Source organism: Cibotium barometz, chromosome 13, assembly GCF_041138505.1.
Source record: "Cibotium barometz isolate CiBa-2024 chromosome 13, ASM4113850v1, whole genome shotgun sequence".
In the NCBI taxonomy this organism is placed as follows: Eukaryota; Viridiplantae; Streptophyta; class Polypodiopsida; order Cyatheales; family Cibotiaceae; genus Cibotium; species Cibotium barometz.
This window is the reverse complement of record NC_141058.1, coordinates 22391492-22411493: the sequence shown is the minus strand read 5'-3', so window position 1 is coordinate 22411493 and position 20002 is coordinate 22391492. Positions and strand designations below refer to the sequence as shown.

The following is a 20002-nucleotide window of genomic DNA, read 5'->3' as shown; positions in this document are numbered from 1 at the left end:
ATAGTTTCAGTTTTATGACACAAACACAAACATAAGAAACATAGATTGCGGAGAATGCAATTAAGCTCAAAATTTATTATATTTCATGAAGTGTTAGGACTTTGGGCATATATACATAGAATATTTATAATGAAAAGGTATCTAACTATAATCCTCATCGGATTTTGAGTGATCATCCATCATGGTCGTCGTCATTCTCGTCACTTTCTTCTATTGCTCATAATCAAGATCCTCTTCTTCATCTTTCCCTTCATCCTACATACATGCCATCAAAAGTAAGGTAAGCAAGGGAGTTCAAATACAATTAGACGTAAAAAAGATAATGGTCTCACATACCTCATCTGCTTGAGTCCCCAAAATGCACTCATCCAAGTGTACGCCTCCCCGTGTACGCATCCATGCCCACAATTGCAGGACGGGAGGCTCTGTACCCATAGCAGGACGGGAGGCTCTGTACCCATAGCCGTACTCCTCCTTTGTTGGGTCATGTCCAACAACCTCCCTTTACAAAAAAAAGTTTAAGAAAATATACAATTAGTTAAAGAAAACAATATAGTACAAAACAAAATGAAAGAGGATAATAAATTATTACTTACAAAATGAACAACAAAGGAGGATTTTTACTGCTGGAGCCGAAGTGTGAAGCCCCTCACTTCCATAGTTGGGAAGCACTCACTGTCACTTGTTGAAAAGCATGTGGGTGCTTTCTCACCAAGCTATGTGTGTGCCTCCACTCCTCGGCCATGCAAACGCTAGGTTTCTCCAAGTTATTCTTTGTTGCTCTCTTGATATTTGCTCTCTTATTAGACAGAAAAGCTTGATTTGTCTCTTCATCCATTCCTCGGAGAAGCAAAGAATCATATGTGGAGCAGGAAACTCTCACTTAAGCACATCAATGACGTATTTTTTTTTAAATTTCATCTTACGCTTTTCACTTTTTAAAGGAGTTCACAAACTCCAAGTTTGTATAAGTACATGCATGCGATTGATGACTTTCTTTCCTCGTGCATCTATCTCACGAGGGCACCATCGACATCCACATTGTATGGTAGGGTGCATGAATCGAATGGTAGAATGGGTTTCCTAGGGGCTCATAATGTGTAGATGAAGAGCCCCCCTATTAGACAGACGTATCGAGAGACCTAGTGCTACTTTTGCCAAAGAAAAAGCAGCATGCTCTCCCCCCGCTAGCACATCTACTACCTCCTAGAATCCCTACTACGTCATCGTCGTGGGGGTGAAGACGGATGTGAGGGAGTGGAGGTGGGTCTATTTGAGGAAGGTTGTGTAGTCTCATCACAACCAGATCATGATTGACCTACACCACTATCAAAGCCGTGGTCTTTGCCCCGACTGGCCAAGTGGGGTAGATTTTTCCCATGGCGTGGACTGGCCCAATTCTAAGCCCGCCTACATATAATATTAAAACATAATACATATAGAATGCATAAAAGATTAACTTTCTGTATGTGAAAAGGTTTGATGGAACCATACCTGTGTTTGAGTAAACTAAGACTAAGCTTGCTGCCCATATCATTCATTTATAATAGATAATAGATTTGCCACATCAGGATCTTGTGATGGGTTGATCGACATTGCCTATACATACGTGCATAAGACAACAAAACACGATTTCTCTAGCAAAAGCCATGCTTAAAGCTTAGACAAAAATACATGTGATATTAGAACATTGTTAAGACCTCCTACAATACTGCTTAGACAAGTAGGATAGACACTGCCCCTTTTGAATTATAGTTTCTGAGGACTTTCCACATGCTCCCCAACCACTATTAAATCTAAAGGCAACTCCTTTTTCACAAGAAAAAGATAGTGAGAAGATCTAGGGCTCCCCTTCCACTACTATAACCACCTACTTGCAGATAACCACTCCTAAAAGTCAAGCTAGTAGACATGATATCAATGTCATAGAGAAAAATCTTGAATATTGTGAAACTATTCGAGACATTCTTGAGGTTGAATTTCAAGAATTTAGTCTATTCATCTTTGATGTCAAATGGTTCAAGGTGATATATAGAGGTGCTCAAGTAACCATGAAGAAACATACAAATGGGTTATTTCAAATTGATTACACCAAGTTTTGGAATGATGAGAAAGATACTTTTTTTGTACTACCTCAATACTATCAACATGTTAGTAACCCAACCAATCCCAAATTAAATTTTAATGTAGTATAATAAAAGTGTGACCCCTTTGCTTTGTGATATTAGGTTGTGTTTCATGCCGATCGAATTGATTCAAAGTGCTGGTATGTTATAAAAGTTTCCTCTCATTAAAAAAATGTCTTTAAAGATCAAGATATGAAAGCCAAATCTCTCGAGCGATGAGGTGCAAGGACTACCTCAAATCGACTCATTGAAAGAAGATGATGAAGAAAATTTTTTGAAGAGGGCCAATCAAGAGCATGAGGAACATCAATCCAAAGACGATGATGTACCTATCAATCATGACAATGCTTTATTGGATCATGATAATGATATTTATATTGATATGGAACCCTGAGCTTCCATTAGATATAGATATTAATGAAGCAACACATATGGATTTATTATTATTACAAGATGGAATAAATTCATGATCTTGACATTGTTTCACTTCTCAAAAGCTATCAACTGTCTTTTCTTTTGCGCGAAACATAGCTCCAAGGGTTCTAATGGATGTTTTTTTAAAACTATACATCATTTTTTATGTATGTGACATGTATTTTTAAAATTCAGCATCCAATAACTCTTTGGAATTTCATGAGGCAAAAATAGCAACATAATTTTGCTGCTATTTACGTTGTACAACAGCGAAATTACAATATAGCAACAAAATTTCTCTCCTACAAGCGCTGTGGAGCAAAGAAATTTTGCTACTAGAAGAGCTGCTTAGCAGCAAAATTTTACCTACGGAGCAACAAATGGAATCCCCAACATCCCGACAAAAAAAATTATGTTGAGACGCTACTAGAAAATGCTGCTATGTCCACGACGTGTTGTAGTGTAGAAAAAAATCCCTCACGTGACTATAGATGTGGCTATGCTCGTAACAATAAAAGAAACCAAGTAGAGAAAAAATCCCTCATGCTAGGGATATGTGACCACAGCTACGTAGTAGCCATACCTATAGTTGTATTGTAGTCTACAACAAAAAAAAGGAGTTAGAATGGAAGAGATGTGTCTTCGCATCTCTCCCATTCTGTTCATGTTTTTTTTTACATATATAAAACATTAAAAATATTAAAAAAATCAATTCATACACTGCATGAGTATTAAAATATTTGATAAATGTCATTATGTTGCATATTCTTCGTCCCTAAAAAATTACATAAGTTGATTGAGTCCAAAGAGTCTATATACAAAATAAAGCATAATAAAAATCTATGAAGTTAGGGACTGTATTTATGAAGTTAGGAACTACATCGAGATCCTCATCTCACACATGTTGATTATAATCGCCTCTTGTAGCTCCACCCTTCTCTCTCATATTTCTATAACTTCTCGCTTACACATGCACATTGTTTGTAGTAACACAATTTGTAGTAACATCATGATCCTAAGACACAATAAAACTAAAACAAGTGAAACTCAGTCTGAAAAAAACAATGAGGTTACGGTTTTAAGAATGTAATTATTTACCATGCTTGCCAAGCATAGCCTCCAGAAATAACAATCCATCCTTTTTCTTGAACCCTTGCAACTAGAGATTCCAAACTCTGTTGTAATGCAAAATCATATTCATCCTGTATAGGGAGGTAATCCACTGCTTCAAGCAATAGACATATAAACAAATGGATATTAATTTTTTATGTTGTAAGGTAACCTTTTTTTCTTAAAAGATAAGATATAGTTCAAAGAAATATACTTACAAAGACTGTTGGGATATCTACTCCTTCTTCATGTGTTACATTGCACTGCAAGTTGTTTGCCATCTATCCATGCATAAACATAAATTCTTAAAACTCCTGTCCATAGTCTACAAAGAGCATACATATGCATGCATATTTTTGCATGCTCTATTATTCATGCATAGAGTATACATATACATGGATATTTTTTGCATGCTCTATTATTCATGCATAGAGCATACATATGCATGCATGTATATTAAACATCTCATACATAATATCTCTATGCATAGAGTCCTTTATGCATATACTAGTAACCTCAAGAAGAAACTTCCATATCGCCCGAGGGTGTACAATTAATAGAAAGGGTGTAAGATTTAGGGCTTACATAAATATATAAGAAGGACAAGGTGTTCAACAAAAAACCAAAGGACCTACAAACACATGAATCATAAATCATACACATAAATCTTGTTGCAAAAAATTAGAGAAAGGATTGCTTACCTTATGTAGAGAACACAGTTGCTCACTTTATGTTAAAGTATCCTATAAAAATATAAAAGCTCAAAAATTAGGTGAGATAAACACTTACATATGCCTTATTTATTAGTAAGATAGGAGGTGGTAACAGAAGAAGAATGAAAGCACACAAGAGGATGCGAGCCTCATATAAGTGTCTTTAATTTCTTTTTTCTTTCCAAGTAGCATCTTATGATATGGTTGTTTATTATCATAAATATATTTTGTTTGGTGTTGGTAGTAGTAAAAGGTATACAATGTCATGTGCTCTGAAGGAAAGCATTTCCACACTCAACAAATAGATACAAAGAGAAATACTCAAGTTTGTGGAATTATGGAAAACTTTGAGCAAGAGAGTGGATCAATGCTTGATTATTGTTGCATGATTTAAAACAACCTAAAGGTTGGATCAGGACATTCTAAATTTTTATATTGGATGCGAAGTGGTTCAAGGATGTGGTGTGTAAAGGCGTGAAAAGGTATGCAAATGGATTTACGACGATCGATTCCACCAAATTCTGCCAAATAGAGAGACATTTATGCAGCCTCACCATTGTGAACAAGTAAATTATAACCATAATCTTTTATTATATCATCCTTACGTATGTTTTATTTACACTTTATGTGTTTCTTCTTAGAAGGTTGTCACATGATATAAATAACAAGAAATGGTAATATGTGATACAAGTCGCTCCTTGTTCTCAAAGAGTATTTTTCAAGATAGGGATATTGAAGAGCTCAAGGATGAAGTGGCAGTCCAAAATAAACATGCAGAACACCAACTCTTCAAACATCTTTCATGGGTTATTATATATTTACCAATTTCTACTGATTTTAAACAAATTTTACCCATTGATCCTTATTTGTTACAAGGGAGGAATACTCAAGGATTTGATACGCCAACTTCAAATCAACTAGATGAGTCATTAAAAGATAAAAGATATGCAATCAATGAGTCTACGACTATACCTAGATGGGCTTGAAGCACCTTGAAGGATAGCATATTGTCTACTCCTTTATAAAGTAGAATAAGATCCAGTAATTGAACCATTTCTATAACAGATATTATTGAGATTGCATTTCTTAGTTCTTTACATGATATAGATAAACTTGAATCTTTTGAAGAGACTCGAGAAGATCAAAATTGGGTGAAAGCCATACAAGATAAAAGTCATTCCATTTTTTTAAAAAAAATACTTAGAATTTAGTGGATTTGCAACTTGCCAAAACTATATTAGTCCTAAGTGGGTTTTCCAAATCAAATGGATCTATTGACAGATTCAAGGCCAAACTTCTTGCAAAAGGTTATGCCCAACAAGAAGAGATTGATTATGATTAAATTGTTTCTCCCACTTCTCGTATGACCACTATCCGATTTGTTATTACTTTGGCAGCCCATGATGGATGGAAAGTGTATCAATTGGATATCAAAACAACATTCTTGAATGGTGACTTGTAGGAGGAAGTTTATGTGAGTCAACCAGTTGGATTTGCCAAAATTGGTCAAGAATAGAAAGTAAATAGAAGTTATATAAGGTTAATAAATCTTTATATGGTTTGAAACAAGTTCTTAGAGCTTGGTACCAAAAGATTCATGCTTATTTGACTAGACAAGGATTTCAAAATAGTCCTACGAAAAACACTTTATATTTGAAAAAGGACAAGCAACATTCGCTTGTTATCATTCTCTATCTAGATGACATGCTAGTGGTAGGCACCAATGAGGATTTCATTATAGCCTACAAGACTCACCTTGCCTCAAATTTTGAGATGTTAGATCTTGGTCTTTTTTACTACTATTTGGATATAAAATTCTTATAGCAAGATAATGGTATAGTCAATAAGCAATCAAAGTATATCAAAGCATTACTCCTCTCAAGATGTTCAATTTGTAAAGTGGTAGACCAATTTTTACACCAATGAAACCTTGTGTAAGACTACTCTATAAGATGTTCGACATAACCACTTATAATCAAGATGTTGGATGCATAATCCATTTATGTAACTCATGGTGGCTGTACATCCAATATGGTGTGTCACAACCTTCAAAGTTCATTGACAGGTAGTTAAACGTATCTTTAGATACTTGCAAGACACTCAAGATCTTGGATTGTTCTATGCCAAAGGAGGGTGATCTGGAACTGCAAGCTTTAATGATTTTGATTGGGCAAGCAATTATGATACATGAAAATGCATATCTGAAAACTCAATTCTTTCTTGGAAATTTGTATGTATCTTGGCTAAACAAGAACCAACCACGATTGTGGCAACATTTTCCTATGAAGGTGAATACAAAGTAGCATTCATTGTTGTGACAATTGAATGTATATGGTTGAGAAGATTTGATGAACGATCTTTCTGTCCCTTCAAACCCTTTTGCCGTTTACAAAGCACATTAAAGTCTATTGTCACTATGTCAAAGAGAGACTCCATGTAGAAGAGATACCGTTCTCATGACCGAGATGACAAAGCTAATGACAAAAGCGTTTCTCTGCTCGAGTCTCAGAGACGAGCGTGCTCAACTCTGACCCCAGCTCGAAAAACAAAAAAATCTATTACAATACACATAATAATGTTGATAGACAATCAAAGCGCAATGTGATAGTTAGAAAGAATCATGTCTTTCATGCCACGACCAAGCATATGGAAGTTTGTTCACTATGTGAAAGAGAGACTCCATGTAGAAGAAATCGATATGATATATTGTAGTACACATGACAATGTGGTCTAGACCTTTTCACTAAAGCTTTCGCACAAACAGTTTTAAAGCTTTCTTACAAAGCTTTGGACTTCTTTCCTTTCAAAACTTATCAGTAATCCTTGTAAACCTTATATTTGTACTACAGATAGGTTTGTTAGATATATGGGTGTACATGGACACTTTCAGGTTAGCTAATATATATGATTAGCTTTATTTACTTTTTTTAAAAAAATTTGTATACTAGCTAACCTTAAGGTGCTTATTTACACCTAGATGACTATGGAAAAAAATCTAGTAAGACAAGTTCCCATGGTATAAGTGCATGACCTTATAGTGTAGTACTATCAAATATCGACAATAGGCACTAAGTTTTTATTTGGTAGTAGGTGATGGTGCTGAAATGTACCTTATGGGGTTTTAAACCATGAAGGCCTCCTCATAGTAGTCAAGCACCTTTACCACTTGGCTATTCACCTCATTGACCACAAGAAGTATTTAATAATGAGAGGGTGCAAGCGTGAAAGGAAGCATTGAAGAGGGCAAAAATTACAAGCGGAGCTCGATCGAGGCTTGGTGGATTTGGAACTTACCTTTTTTTTCTGTTTTTCTTTTTTCTTTTTTCTTTTTTCTTTTTGGCAAAGTTTGATCTTGGTGGATTAGCTTGCAATAATGAAGCCTCGTGGGAACTTCCCCTCGTGGGGTGCTGCATTTGAAGTTAAGAGAGATCGGTTGTATAGAAACCGGTGTACATACATATCTATATCTATGATTATATATATATATATATATATATATATATATATATATATATCACAGGTGACGGGAGTGTTGTTATTTTTCTTAATGTTCTAGCAATACTTACTGCAGGCTATATATATTTTTACATGATTTGCCAGTAACTGTGTGCCCAATTTGACGAGCAATCTCTAGTAGATTGTGGCAAGTATTAAGGCATTTCCTGTCAGTCTATCCATATGCAGGAGCTGATCAGAGAGATGATCTGCAAGTCAAGGGTGCAGAAGAAAACATATGATTTTTTGTTTATCCAACAAAGCAATGTGAGATTTTTTAAGCTTAAGATATTAAAAATAATGGTTTTCAAGATATTAAATGAAGGTGAACGGTACCCTGATGATCTATGGAGGAAAAAAAACCAAGCTAAAGAGTGGTTAATTCAGCAGCAACAGTCATGGCGGCGCTGGACTCGTTTTGCGGACGAGAGTAGTCCCTCACACTTGAGGAGCCGACACCTCAGCAAGCTTTTACTTATCAAAAACCCACATCAACTTAGGTGTCACAGATCATAATCACTATTGCTAATCACCCACATTACGCGTTAATTTTCATACTCACCCACATTATGCATTAATCAAAATACGTTATGAATTACATACATTACATTACTGCATTACCTTGGATCTTAACTTTTAAGGTCTCATTTTGTTGTAAGAGGAGTTGCTCCTGCAGAAAAATGAGAAAAATGGTGAATTAAAGCTGAGAGAGCACAAGATCGAGTCCTAATACCCAAAATTTAATGCAAGGATAATGCAATTGATCCTACTAAAAATTTGCACCTTCTTACGGAGGTCTTGAACCTGCTCCATCAGCAATTGTGTCTGTCACGAATGAAGAGTTGTGAACGCAATATTGAATTAGTCTGGCAAAATGAACATAGAAATATACACCTAGACAATATATACTACATGAAGAAGAATAAAGGAATTATATAGCGATGATGGCATTGTGAGTACAGCATAGATGAATGCGATGCAATTATTGATTGATTCTCTGCATCACTATATAGCAGTAAGGATCTGCTTTTTCATTCCTAGGACTATAAATTGCTCACCTTCCTTGCCGTCACTCTACGTATCCCAACTTCAAGTTGGCTTTCCAACTTTTGTAGTTCTTTCATTTGCAAGTTGCTCAGATTTTCGCCAAACAAAGTTCTGCATCCGCCCCCCACCCAAAAAGAAAAGAAAAAAGATAGACTTGAGGATTTCTTAAATCACCCATTTATAGTAAAAACACCGCAATCTAAAGAGTAAATGCATACATGCATGTAATGTACGCAAATGAAGCAAAAATACCATCCATGTGTCCCTATGTTTTGTACCTATGTTTTTCTTCCATGAAGCTTAGCTGCTCCTTCATTTGGGCAGCCTCGTTTTTCCAATACTACAATAAGACCACCCAAGCTTTCAAGTTCTTAAATTTTTGCTTTTTCACAGGGTATCCACAAATAAATGCGTTAATTTCAATGGGCATTGTGTAGCATGAAAAATATCAACATGTAAAGTATTTTGTATTAAATTTCTTCAAACTTTCATATCTACTAGATTTCTTGTTGCTTTAGTAGAAAGATTTATCTTTCTCAATAATTTTTGAGTTGACATGCACCCGAGTGCAGCTCTAGAACATTGTCTCCAACATTAAGTGATGTCAATGCTTGGTCTTATCATCATGCACTAATCATTTTTTCTATGGAAATGATGATACCAAAGACTAAAGCCCACGGTTCTCAATAAGTAGACCATGGATTCAATACCCATTCTTCGATGCTAAGAACTTGCTAGCGACCAGCCATACATTGGATCTCATCAAGGACTTGTTGGATGCCCTCCACCTTCATTGGGCCCATGTGTGGGGTCACCGGAGGAATCAACTCAAAGCTTCATTGTCTCCAACATAGATTCACATTCACTTCCATGTGTTGAAGATTCAAGCTCGATGTCAGTGTGAGCCAGCTATGCTATGTGCTGGCATGTTAGGTAGGAACATGTGTGAGACATAAATGACCGCATGTCCAGCTGGTCATAGAGTGTGGACATTAGCTAGGGTTAGAGAGTGTGGACACAACTCATAGTGTGTTGTGTGTATTATGGATTATGGCATTATGCATTGTGTGAGAGTGGAAATGGCTTCCCTCTATGGTTAGGGTTTGCAATATACATTAGGGTTTGCTCCTGTGTGTGTGTCTCCTCTCCCTCTACCGTTATTTCAATATGGTATCAGAGCCTTGTGCTATTTATTAGGGTTTATGAGTGAGTGAGTGAAGAGGGAAAAGAAGCTGTGAAGAGAAGCTGTGAAGCTTGCCATTGGAGCTGTGAAGCTTGGAGCACACCGATTACTATCAGATCTGAGAGCTTGGTCTACCGGGTAAGGTCTTCTAAACATCCTTGAGCGGATTGCAGGTGATACAGGCAAAAACAAAGCAATTTAGAGCAACTCAAAGCAAAGCAAAATTCTGGTTTTTGGAAGCTTTCCATTAAAGCTTGAAAGCATTGATGTATGGTGAAATAGAAGTGATTCTGACAAAGAACACATGTATTTGACAAAGAGGGATGTATTGGCAACTCCTATGCAAGCCCTAAACTCACTTTGGAGCAATTTGGATGCATATGAATGTATGAAAATCTCTGGTTTTTGAGCTCTCACAAAACAGAGAAAAGAAGGTGAAGATTTGATGCATTTGGAGAATATTTTTGGTAAAAATCAAAGCATTGATGGGTCACACACTTGCCTAGGTGTGTTGGGCACTTAGTTCTATCATTAATTAATACTACAAACCTTTCCAAAGGCCTCTACAACAGGCGGCGCAGCCAGCACAGGAAAACAGGACAGTTTTGTGTTCATTTTGAAGCGAGGAGATCAAATTCTCATTGGTTGCTGGTTATATTTCACAATTGCTTTAGCAATTGGTTGCTACACACAATAGAGAAGAGGGCTATGTGATTGGATTGATAAATTATGCCTAATTGAGCTGGGAATGAGCTGATTAAACAGGCTGTCCCACTGGTTACAAAGAAACAGAGCAATTTTAATTGAGCAATTAATCTTTGGTCTTATACAATTGGACAAATTCCTCTTACATGGAGTTGATGGATACTTTTGCTAAGCTAATGAATGCATGGTTGCTCAATTTGGACAAATATTGAAGAAATTAGAGCCATTTTACTACTGGTTTTTCTGGTTTTTCCCAAAACAGAGAAAGGGGTTTTAAAAAATTGATATGTACATGTCAGATGGTGTTGATACTCTACATTGAGGTTGTCTAGGTGTCAATGCAAGTTTCCCATACTTGATTTCACCACTACATTGTGATTTGGAGCCTTAGAAGGCGCATCAAAACAGGGTATCTCGGACTGCGTGAGCTGTGGTGTTTGATGAGCTTGCTAGTTGGTACAAAGCAAAAGATGAGGAAGTCATTGAGTCACTTGAGGCTGATGTGCATTTGAACTTGCCACCACAAGCAATTTCTAGTTCTACTACTATGTCTGGGCCAGCAGCAGAAGCTGAGAGTAGCAGTGTACGTCCATGGTCAGGACGTTTGAGGCATGAGAGTGTGAGCACTGGGAGTAGTGCTATGGATAAAGGAAAGAAGAAGGTTGAAGGCATTAGAATTACAGGTTATGAGTCATCGAGTTCAGAGAGTTTGGATGAGGAGCTTGGCATACCTGTTTTACGCACACCTGGTGCTAGGCAGGACAGATATGTACCACCACATGCTAGAGTTACAGGTGTTCAGAGCGACCCGCATGCATTGCGGAGATCCCAGAGAGTCAGATATCCAATTGACAGATTGACATATCGAGATTTTGCTATGCACTATGCATATATGACATCTATGGTAAAGCATGTGGAAACTACATGCTATACACAGGCTATTGGAGAGCATGTATGGGAGAAAGCAATGGATGTTGAGATGGACGCATTGGTTCATAATGATACATGGGACTTGGTTGCATTACCAAAGGTCAAGAACGTTATTGGATGTAAATGGGTTTACAAAGTGAAGTGCAAATCTGATGGTTCTATTGAGAGACATAAAGCAAGATTGGTAGCAAAGGGTTATGCACAGACCCAAGGTTTGGACTATGATGAAACCTTTAGTCCAATGGCTAAGATGGGCACACTGAGAGCAGTCATTGCTATGGCTACAGCTAATGGCTGGGAAATGCATCAGATGGATGTCAAGAATGCATTTCTAAATGGAGATCTATAAGAGGAAGTGTATATGGCACAGCCAGAAGGGTATGTACACCCAAGATATCTCACTCACGTATGCAGATTGAAAAAGGCATTGTATGGTCTGAAGCAAGCACCTCGTGCTTGGAGTGATAAGATGAGCAGATATCTTATCTCACTTGGTTTTCAGATTTCTACAGCAGATTCTTCACTCTATGTGAAGAAGACAAAGCATGGGATTGTTTTACTCGTCATCTATGTGGATGACTTGATTATCACAGGTGATCATGGTGCAGATGTGATACATGTCAAGAAAGCTTTGAGTGGGCAATTTGACATGAAAGATCTTGGTGAGTTGAGATACTTCCTTGGAATTGAAGTGGTCAAAGATCATGCAGGTACATGGTTAGTACAGCGCCAATATGCATTGGATATGTTGGCAAACTATGTCAGGGTGTAAGCCTATGAGTACACCTTTGGAGCAAAATGCAAAGTTGCGGACTGATTATGGTGAGGAGCTTGATGATCCATCTATGTACAGGAAGATGGTTGGTAGTCTCATATACATGACTATCACACGCCCAGATTTGAGTTATGCTGTGGGGCTAGTCAGCCAGTTTATGCAGAGCCCCAGAAAACCACATTTGGATGCAGTGAGACGCATTATGAGATATGTGAAGACCACTGCACATTATGGTCTACTTTATGAGAGTGGTAAAAGCTTGGACATACATGGCTACACAGATGCTGATTGGACAGGTAGCGCATATGACAGGAGGTCTACTAGTGGTTATGCTTTTACACTTGGAAGTGCCGTGGTGAGTTGGAGTAGCAAGAAGCAACCTACAGTTGCTTTATCTAGTACAGAGGTTGAATACAGGGGTGCAGCCATTGTTACTTGTGAGGCGATATGGTTAAAGAGTCTCTTGACAGATTTGTGTGAGCCTATTGATGGCAAAGTTGTCATTCATTGTGACAACATGAGCAGTATACAGTTGGCAAAGAATCCAGTGTTTCATGCGAGGACCAAACACATAGAGGTCCATTATCACTTTGTCAGAGAGAAGGTGCTGGATGGTATAGTTGATCTTCAGTATGTGAAGACTGATGAGCAGGTGGCAGACATCTTTACAAAGCCACTTAGCAGGGAGAAGTTTGAGTACTTCTGTACTATGTTGGGAGTACGTGGGATGAGCTTGAGGGGAGGTGTTGAGAGTCTTGATATCCCAAGCTCATCTACATCTTCATCGGCAGTACATCATGAGCTTGAGAGGGGCTGTTGAAGATTCAAGCTCGATGTCAGTGTGAGCCAGCTATGCTATGTACTGGCATGTTAGGTAAGAACATGTGTGAGACATAAATGACCGCGTGTCCAACTGGTCATAGAGTGTGGACATTAGCTAGGGTTAGAGAGTGTGGACACAACTCATAGTGTGTTGTGTGTATTATGGATTATGGCATTATGCATTGTGTGAGAGTGGAAATGGCTTCCCTCTATGGTTAGGGTTTACAATATACATTAGGGTTTGCTCCTGTGTGTGTGTCTCCTCTCCCTCTACCGTTCTTTCAACACCATGGACATGAAAGCTCTCAACTATGGCTCATAGCATGTTTTAGCTAGCAATTATGCGAGGTGTGTTCACAACACGAAAAATAAACACCTTGATTAACAAATCGAAAACACAAAAGATAGGTGTGAATAAAAAATCAGACAAAATAATATCTATAATATTATTTCCCGTGCTTAGCGATGATTAGAATAATATTTATTAAAAATCTTATTGTGTAACTACCATTCACGACGGTGATTCAAATATACTAATGGTTGTACCAACATATAGTTACACTTTATTAGCCTAAGGCATAACTAGAATAAGGTTCAGATGTGGATTGTGGGGCACACATGGCACACAGTGAGTCGGATACTCAACAGACATATATCAAACCTAGAGACTTGGAAGGAGACCACAGCTCTACTCCATGTATGTGAGGATAACGAAAGGCATAACCATAATGAATCTGAGCCCACAATGGGTCTTGGATGTTCAGTTAATTCAATGAGCCTTAATAATATAAGTTACTGAATATGAAGAGAATTGATTTTGAATAAATTAGGGCAAAACTAAACCCCATGTCTCTCTAAGTCTCTCTCTTTTACATGGTGATGCACATGCAAACAAAGAAGAAGAAGACAAATATGTTTATTGATTGTATTATTGTTTACGTAGAACACAGGATTACATGATTGTTGAAGATGTAGATTCCACCTTTTTATGTAAAACTTATGTCCTTTCAAATCACTCTTTATATCACTTATGAATCACGTTTTCTACAATGAACACGCTAGACATGACATGAGCCAACCAAAAAAAAAAACCATTTAAAGAAAACCAAAATAACTCAAAATTAAAAAATTAAACCATTTATTTTTCGTGTTGACAACACGAAAAATAAACACCTTGATTAACAAATCAAAAGACTAACAAATTAAAAAAAAACCTAGAATATTATTGCCTGTGCATAGCGATGATTAGAATAATATTTATTAAAAGTCTTCCTATGTAACTACCATTCACAGTGATTCAAATATACTAGTGATTGCACCAACATATAGTTACAGTTTATTATCCTAAGGCATAACTAGAATAAGGTTCAGATGTGGATTGTGGGGCACACTAAGCACACACAGTGAGTCGGATGCTCAACAAACATATATCAAAACCTGGAGACTTGGAAGTAGACCAAAGCTCTACTCCATGTATGTGAGGATAACGAAAGGCATAACCATTATGAATCTGAGCCGACAATGGGTCTTGGATGTTCAAAAAATTCAATGAGCCTTGATAATATGAGTTACTAAATATGAAGAGAATTGATTTTGAATAAATTAGGGCAAAACTAAACCCCAAATCTCTCTAAGTCTCTCTCTTTTACATGGTGATGCACATGCTTACAAAGAAGAAGAAGATAAATATGTTTATTGATTGTATTATTGTTTACGTAGAACATACGATTACATGATTGTTGTGAAGATGTAGGTTCCACCTTTTTATGTAAAACTTATGTCCTTTCAAATCACTCTTTATATCACTTATGAATCACGTTTTCTACAATGAACATGCCAGACATGACATGAGCCAACAAAAAAAAAACCGTTTAAAGAAAACGAAAATAACTCAAAATAAAAAAACAAATAATTTCTTGCAATGGAGAGAACACATGTATCTGAATCCATTCAGACCTGCCTGATGCACATTTACTAGGAAGAAAAACTTTTATGTGAATTTGGTCTAAGATAATTATTGGAGATAATCCAATTGATTAAAGTGCATCTAACCATACCTCTTCAAATCCACCTAGCCTTTGGTCCCATCGAATGACTAGCACTCAACAGTGTGCTTCCTTGGCAAAGACTTCTTTGAATTTTCCTCCTCAAGTGAAAAGATTTTCAAATATATGAGCCAAATAAACATAGATACATCATAGGAATCGTAGAACCCTTGGCAACAATAGGTGTCGAAATCCTCCAAGCCCTAGATTTACAAACATGCTTATTAAATAGAGCCACAAATTTTACAAAAAAGAGCATTGAAATATCCCCTCTTATGGGCCTTTTGGGCAAAGATCCATTAAAGACTGGAGAAATACCAAGACCATCAATGTTCTCTCCAATCGAAATTGTTGAAACCATGTCAAATGACACATACTTTTAGTGTTAATCCCTAGTTGGGTTTGCCCCAAGTTGGCCATGGCCAACTATAAACACAAACATGGTTGTGTCAATCATGAAATTTCTCTTTTACACTAGCATAAGCAAGTAACACATAGAGAAATCCATAAACTAAACACACACAACACAAGTGAAAGTGCCACCTCATAAAGGAGCCCATTATGGAAACTACTTAACCATGTCAAAACCAAGTTCCATTTCCTCTCCATTCAAAACAGGAACATGGAATGCAAGGAAAGGTATAGAAACAATTACATGAACTACTTCTAACCGAGTTGTTCTAAAAGGGAAACCACATAATGTGTCCTCATTAGTATGTGCAAGCCTGCAATCTTAGAGCCATGTAGGCGTAGAACCATACAGCCCAACCCCATGCCAGAGTAAAAGGATTTTCTACAACCATTCTAGACCTTATGTTCCATCAACATGTGAATATGCAAAAGACATACTAGGGATAACATTTAAAATGGGAAGGGGATTTTCCATGATATAGCACCAAGACTAAGGAAATTTACATCTCTAGGGTAATGATCAAATTTGATAGAATTCGAGATCCTATTCAATACCTAGAGAAGTTTGATAAGTTTGCGAAGTCATGGGAAGGATTGATGATCCCACCAAGATCTTCTAGTTTGAACTTTGACTTAAAGCCATACTAGGGATAACATTTGAAATGGGAAGGGGAATTTCCATGATATAGCACCAAGACTAAGAAAATTCAAATCTCTAGGATAATGATAAAATTTGATAGAACTGGAGATCCTATTCAATACCTAGAGAAGTTTGCAAAGTCATGGGAAGGATTTATGATTCCAACAACATCTTCTAGTTTGAACTATGACTTGACGGCAAAGTAGATCATTGGTTAGGTAAAAGATCCACTTGAAAAGGCTAAGTATGAGGTCTTAGACAAACTTTAGATGTGAGATTCTTACCCATAGGATCCAAATGTAGTCACATAGCTCATTTATAACCTCAAGAAAGAGGAAGAAGAGACCATGTAGAACTACATTGCAAGAGCCAAGAATCCATACATCTCCATATGACATATTGCCCAAAGAAAGACAAGATGACTTATCACTTAATGAACAATTTATGACCAGCCTCAAGAGAAATAGACCAGTGTCCATATGATATCTCCATAGGAGATGCAGCCTAGAGAGAGACTAGATATGTTATGACTTAATGACCAATTCATGACTGGTCTCAAAAGAAAGAGACTTTATCACAATCTTTACATATATAGGCACTATATCGTTGATGAGTGTTCTTGTGAGACAAAGGACCTAGTAGATATTCCATAAGACAAGTATGCAAAGGATTTCCACTAGAACCAAGAGATAGGGGACTCATCATCCAAACTCTTGAGAGATAAAGGAGCCAACCACCATGAATATGATCCACCAACCATTCCTCAGAGCTTAAAAATTGGCAAGTCTACAAGCCCATAATCCTTGTATGTTGACAAGCCATCGAGACAATAACCCAATAAGCATATAAGTTGGCAAGTCCACAAGCTAATACGCTTGTAATTCTACAACACAAGCCTCAAATTTTGAAAGCTACAAGTCCACAAGTCTACAAGCAAGTAAGCTTACAATTCCATAAGCCAATAAACCCACATGCCTATAATTTCAAAAGCCGATAATCTTGAATACCTTACTCCTGCAAGATTTTAAGGCGACAAGAAAGTAAGTCAGGAAGCATGTAAGCGTCTAATCACACAAGTTTGCAAACACGCAAGCCACAAGTCTTGAAGAAAACAATCCCATAAACTGGTAAGCCAAAAAGCCCACAAGTGAGAAAGTCCATTTGTGGGTGATCCCACAAAGCCTACAAGCCTATAAGTCTGCAAGCTAGAAATTTTGCAAGCTTGTAATTTCTTCCGCTAAGTTTAAATTGGAGAAATCCCTCTTTTACACACGTGTTCTTCCTACATTAGGTGCACCATCTTCCCTTCCCCCTTGTTCATGGTGGATTTTTCTTTTTATATGTGAGTTCTTCTAGTTTTTAGGATATTTTCCAATTCCTTTCCATTTTTCTATTTCTTTCTCTTTCTTATTTCTCTTATTTTTATTTCCTTCCTTACACTCTTTGTTTAGGTCTTCACTTTTAGATGTCTTTGCTTTTTCTAGTTCTTCTTTTTTTCCTTAAATATCTAATCATCTTAAAAGTCTTCCTCAAAGCTTGACCCTTCACTATCATAATATATTATTTGTTTTAACTTCACTAGCTTTCACTTTCAGGAGCCTTTCTTCTAGCTCCTGGCCAACTCTTAGCATGCTTCTTTCTAAATGTTCACTACAAGACAATCACTGTTTCTCTATGCTTAGTTTCCATGCTTGGTCACATCTCGATATATGCGTCAAAATGAGTGTCAAAATACTAGTGAAAATATGCGTGGAAATAAGCGTCGAAATAACAGTGAAAATTTTATTTTTTTAAAATTTGAATTTATATATACTATTTGCTAGTTCCCACCCTGGGGTGTGTCTTAGCCTTCTCTTTCTACCTCTTTGCAAGCATATGTGTCTATGAGAGAGAGAGAGAGAGAGAGAGAGATCAGAGAGATGAGAGAGAGAGATAGAGAGACAGAGAGAGGGGGAACCGAGGGAGAGAGGAGGGTAGAACTTCCATCACGCTCTTTGAAGGAGGACAAATGCTAGCTCCTCCTCCTCATCACTAAGGTGCAATTAAGAAAGTGCTCTGTTTTACAATGAAATTAAAGTTCATCATCAACTTGCTCGTCCTCAGCGAGGTCCAAGACTCCAAATAAATATATTTCTAGAAATACTTCTTTATTATTGTCAATTGGTGGAACCGGTTGTCTTGTAGTAGTAGAAGGTAATTCATCCAAATCATCATCCTCTTCTAGCTCTAGCATGAGAGCTGTCGATGCATCATGATCATACTCAGCTTGAATCTCTTCTTCTTCTAGATTATCTCTAGTGTCTGTTTCTCGTTCAAGATGTATTTTCTCAATGAGTACACCTTCATCTGATCCTAATCCAGTGTGAGCCTCACCTACTTCCTTATCTATTACGTCTTCTTCTTATTCTTCTTGTTGTTCAATAGGTGCTAGTGGTGTATGCTCAACCATCACATGATCTCGGGGGAGTTCCTCACCATCTGGCAATTCATCAACTGCTATTTTCACCTCTTTAAATATTTGTTTACCACATGGATTTATTTGGATCATAAACAACCATTTATGATCTGTCAGGTCTTCCACAAAGATGACTTGCTCATAGTGCTCTGGTAGAAAAAATGTGTCCCTTTGGTCAGTCCATATCTTTGTGCGGTCTACTTGAAGAAATCCACACTTGTCTTTGCATACACTTACTTGTGCCCCTAAAGTTACCAACTTGAACATATCAAACTTTCTGAATCCAACCTTGATAATATCTTGGATTGTTCCTTAATAATGGAGCATGCCTACTTCAGTATTGCCATTACTTGCACTTGAACGACTTTCTTGCATGAAATTAGCCTTCACACCACAATCAAATGTTGTTCTCTTTTTATCTATTCCTTCTACTCAAAAGTGACATCCGCGTGACCAAATTGCCCCAAACTTACAATACTGCAAGTACAATAAATAAGTACTTTTATTGTATAAATTCACAAATTAATCACAATATAAAAGACAATGCGTAGATATCTCAAACTCACATACATGGAAATCACAACTATATGCAAGTTCCTCCTCCTCATCACTTATTGATTCACCATTACGTTTAGCTTGCAGTATGGTTTGCTAGATCCATTTATTAGAAGGAAAGTCTGGAAGAAGTGTAAGTTCTGTTGGATACGATAGTGTGCGGGTTGTTCGACTCCTTCTAAAACTCAAACGAGCTTGGTCTCTTTCAGCCTTCAGCAAGTTTTCTCTCTTGATCCATTTCTCCATAGCATGTGAGTTTAAGATGCAAAATTTATTGATCTTCTCACACAATGCTACATCCGTTGTTCTCATAAGGCCTTTCCCTTATGGCTCTTCCCCAACTAGTTGATATCTTCTTTTCTTGTGTCCATAATCTTGGCATATCAAAATCAGACGTATTGAGAAATTCAGTTATATATACAAGTGATTCTTGAACAAGCCATCCCGGTGCCATACTCCCTTCAAGATAAGCTCTTTGACGAATAAATCTTGTAAGTGTCTTCATAAATCTCTCCAAGAAAAACATCTATCAGCTATGGACAACCCTAGCCAGCAACTTCATCAACCACATGAACT

The 20002-nt window shown here is 37.1% G+C and overlaps 1 protein-coding gene across 1 annotated transcript in view; it reads right to left on the bottom strand.

Moving 5' to 3' along the window:
• Positions 1-210: 210 nt before the first annotated feature.
• The window catches only part of LOC147632493 (agamous-like MADS-box protein MADS4), a 37642-nt gene continuing 17850 nt past the window's right edge, over positions 211-20002 (bottom strand). Inside the window, exons 2-7 of the mRNA XM_086806994.1 lie at positions 9184-9245; positions 8917-9016; positions 8642-8662; positions 8467-8528; positions 337-502; positions 211-255 (exon numbers count right to left, since the gene is read on the bottom strand). Of these exons, the coding sequence (XP_086663120.1) occupies positions 211-255; positions 337-502; positions 8467-8528; positions 8642-8662; positions 8917-9016; positions 9184-9221 (432 nt within the window). The 5' untranslated portion in view covers positions 9222-9245. The remainder of the gene's footprint in view (positions 256-336; positions 503-8466; positions 8529-8641; positions 8663-8916; positions 9017-9183; positions 9246-20002) is intronic.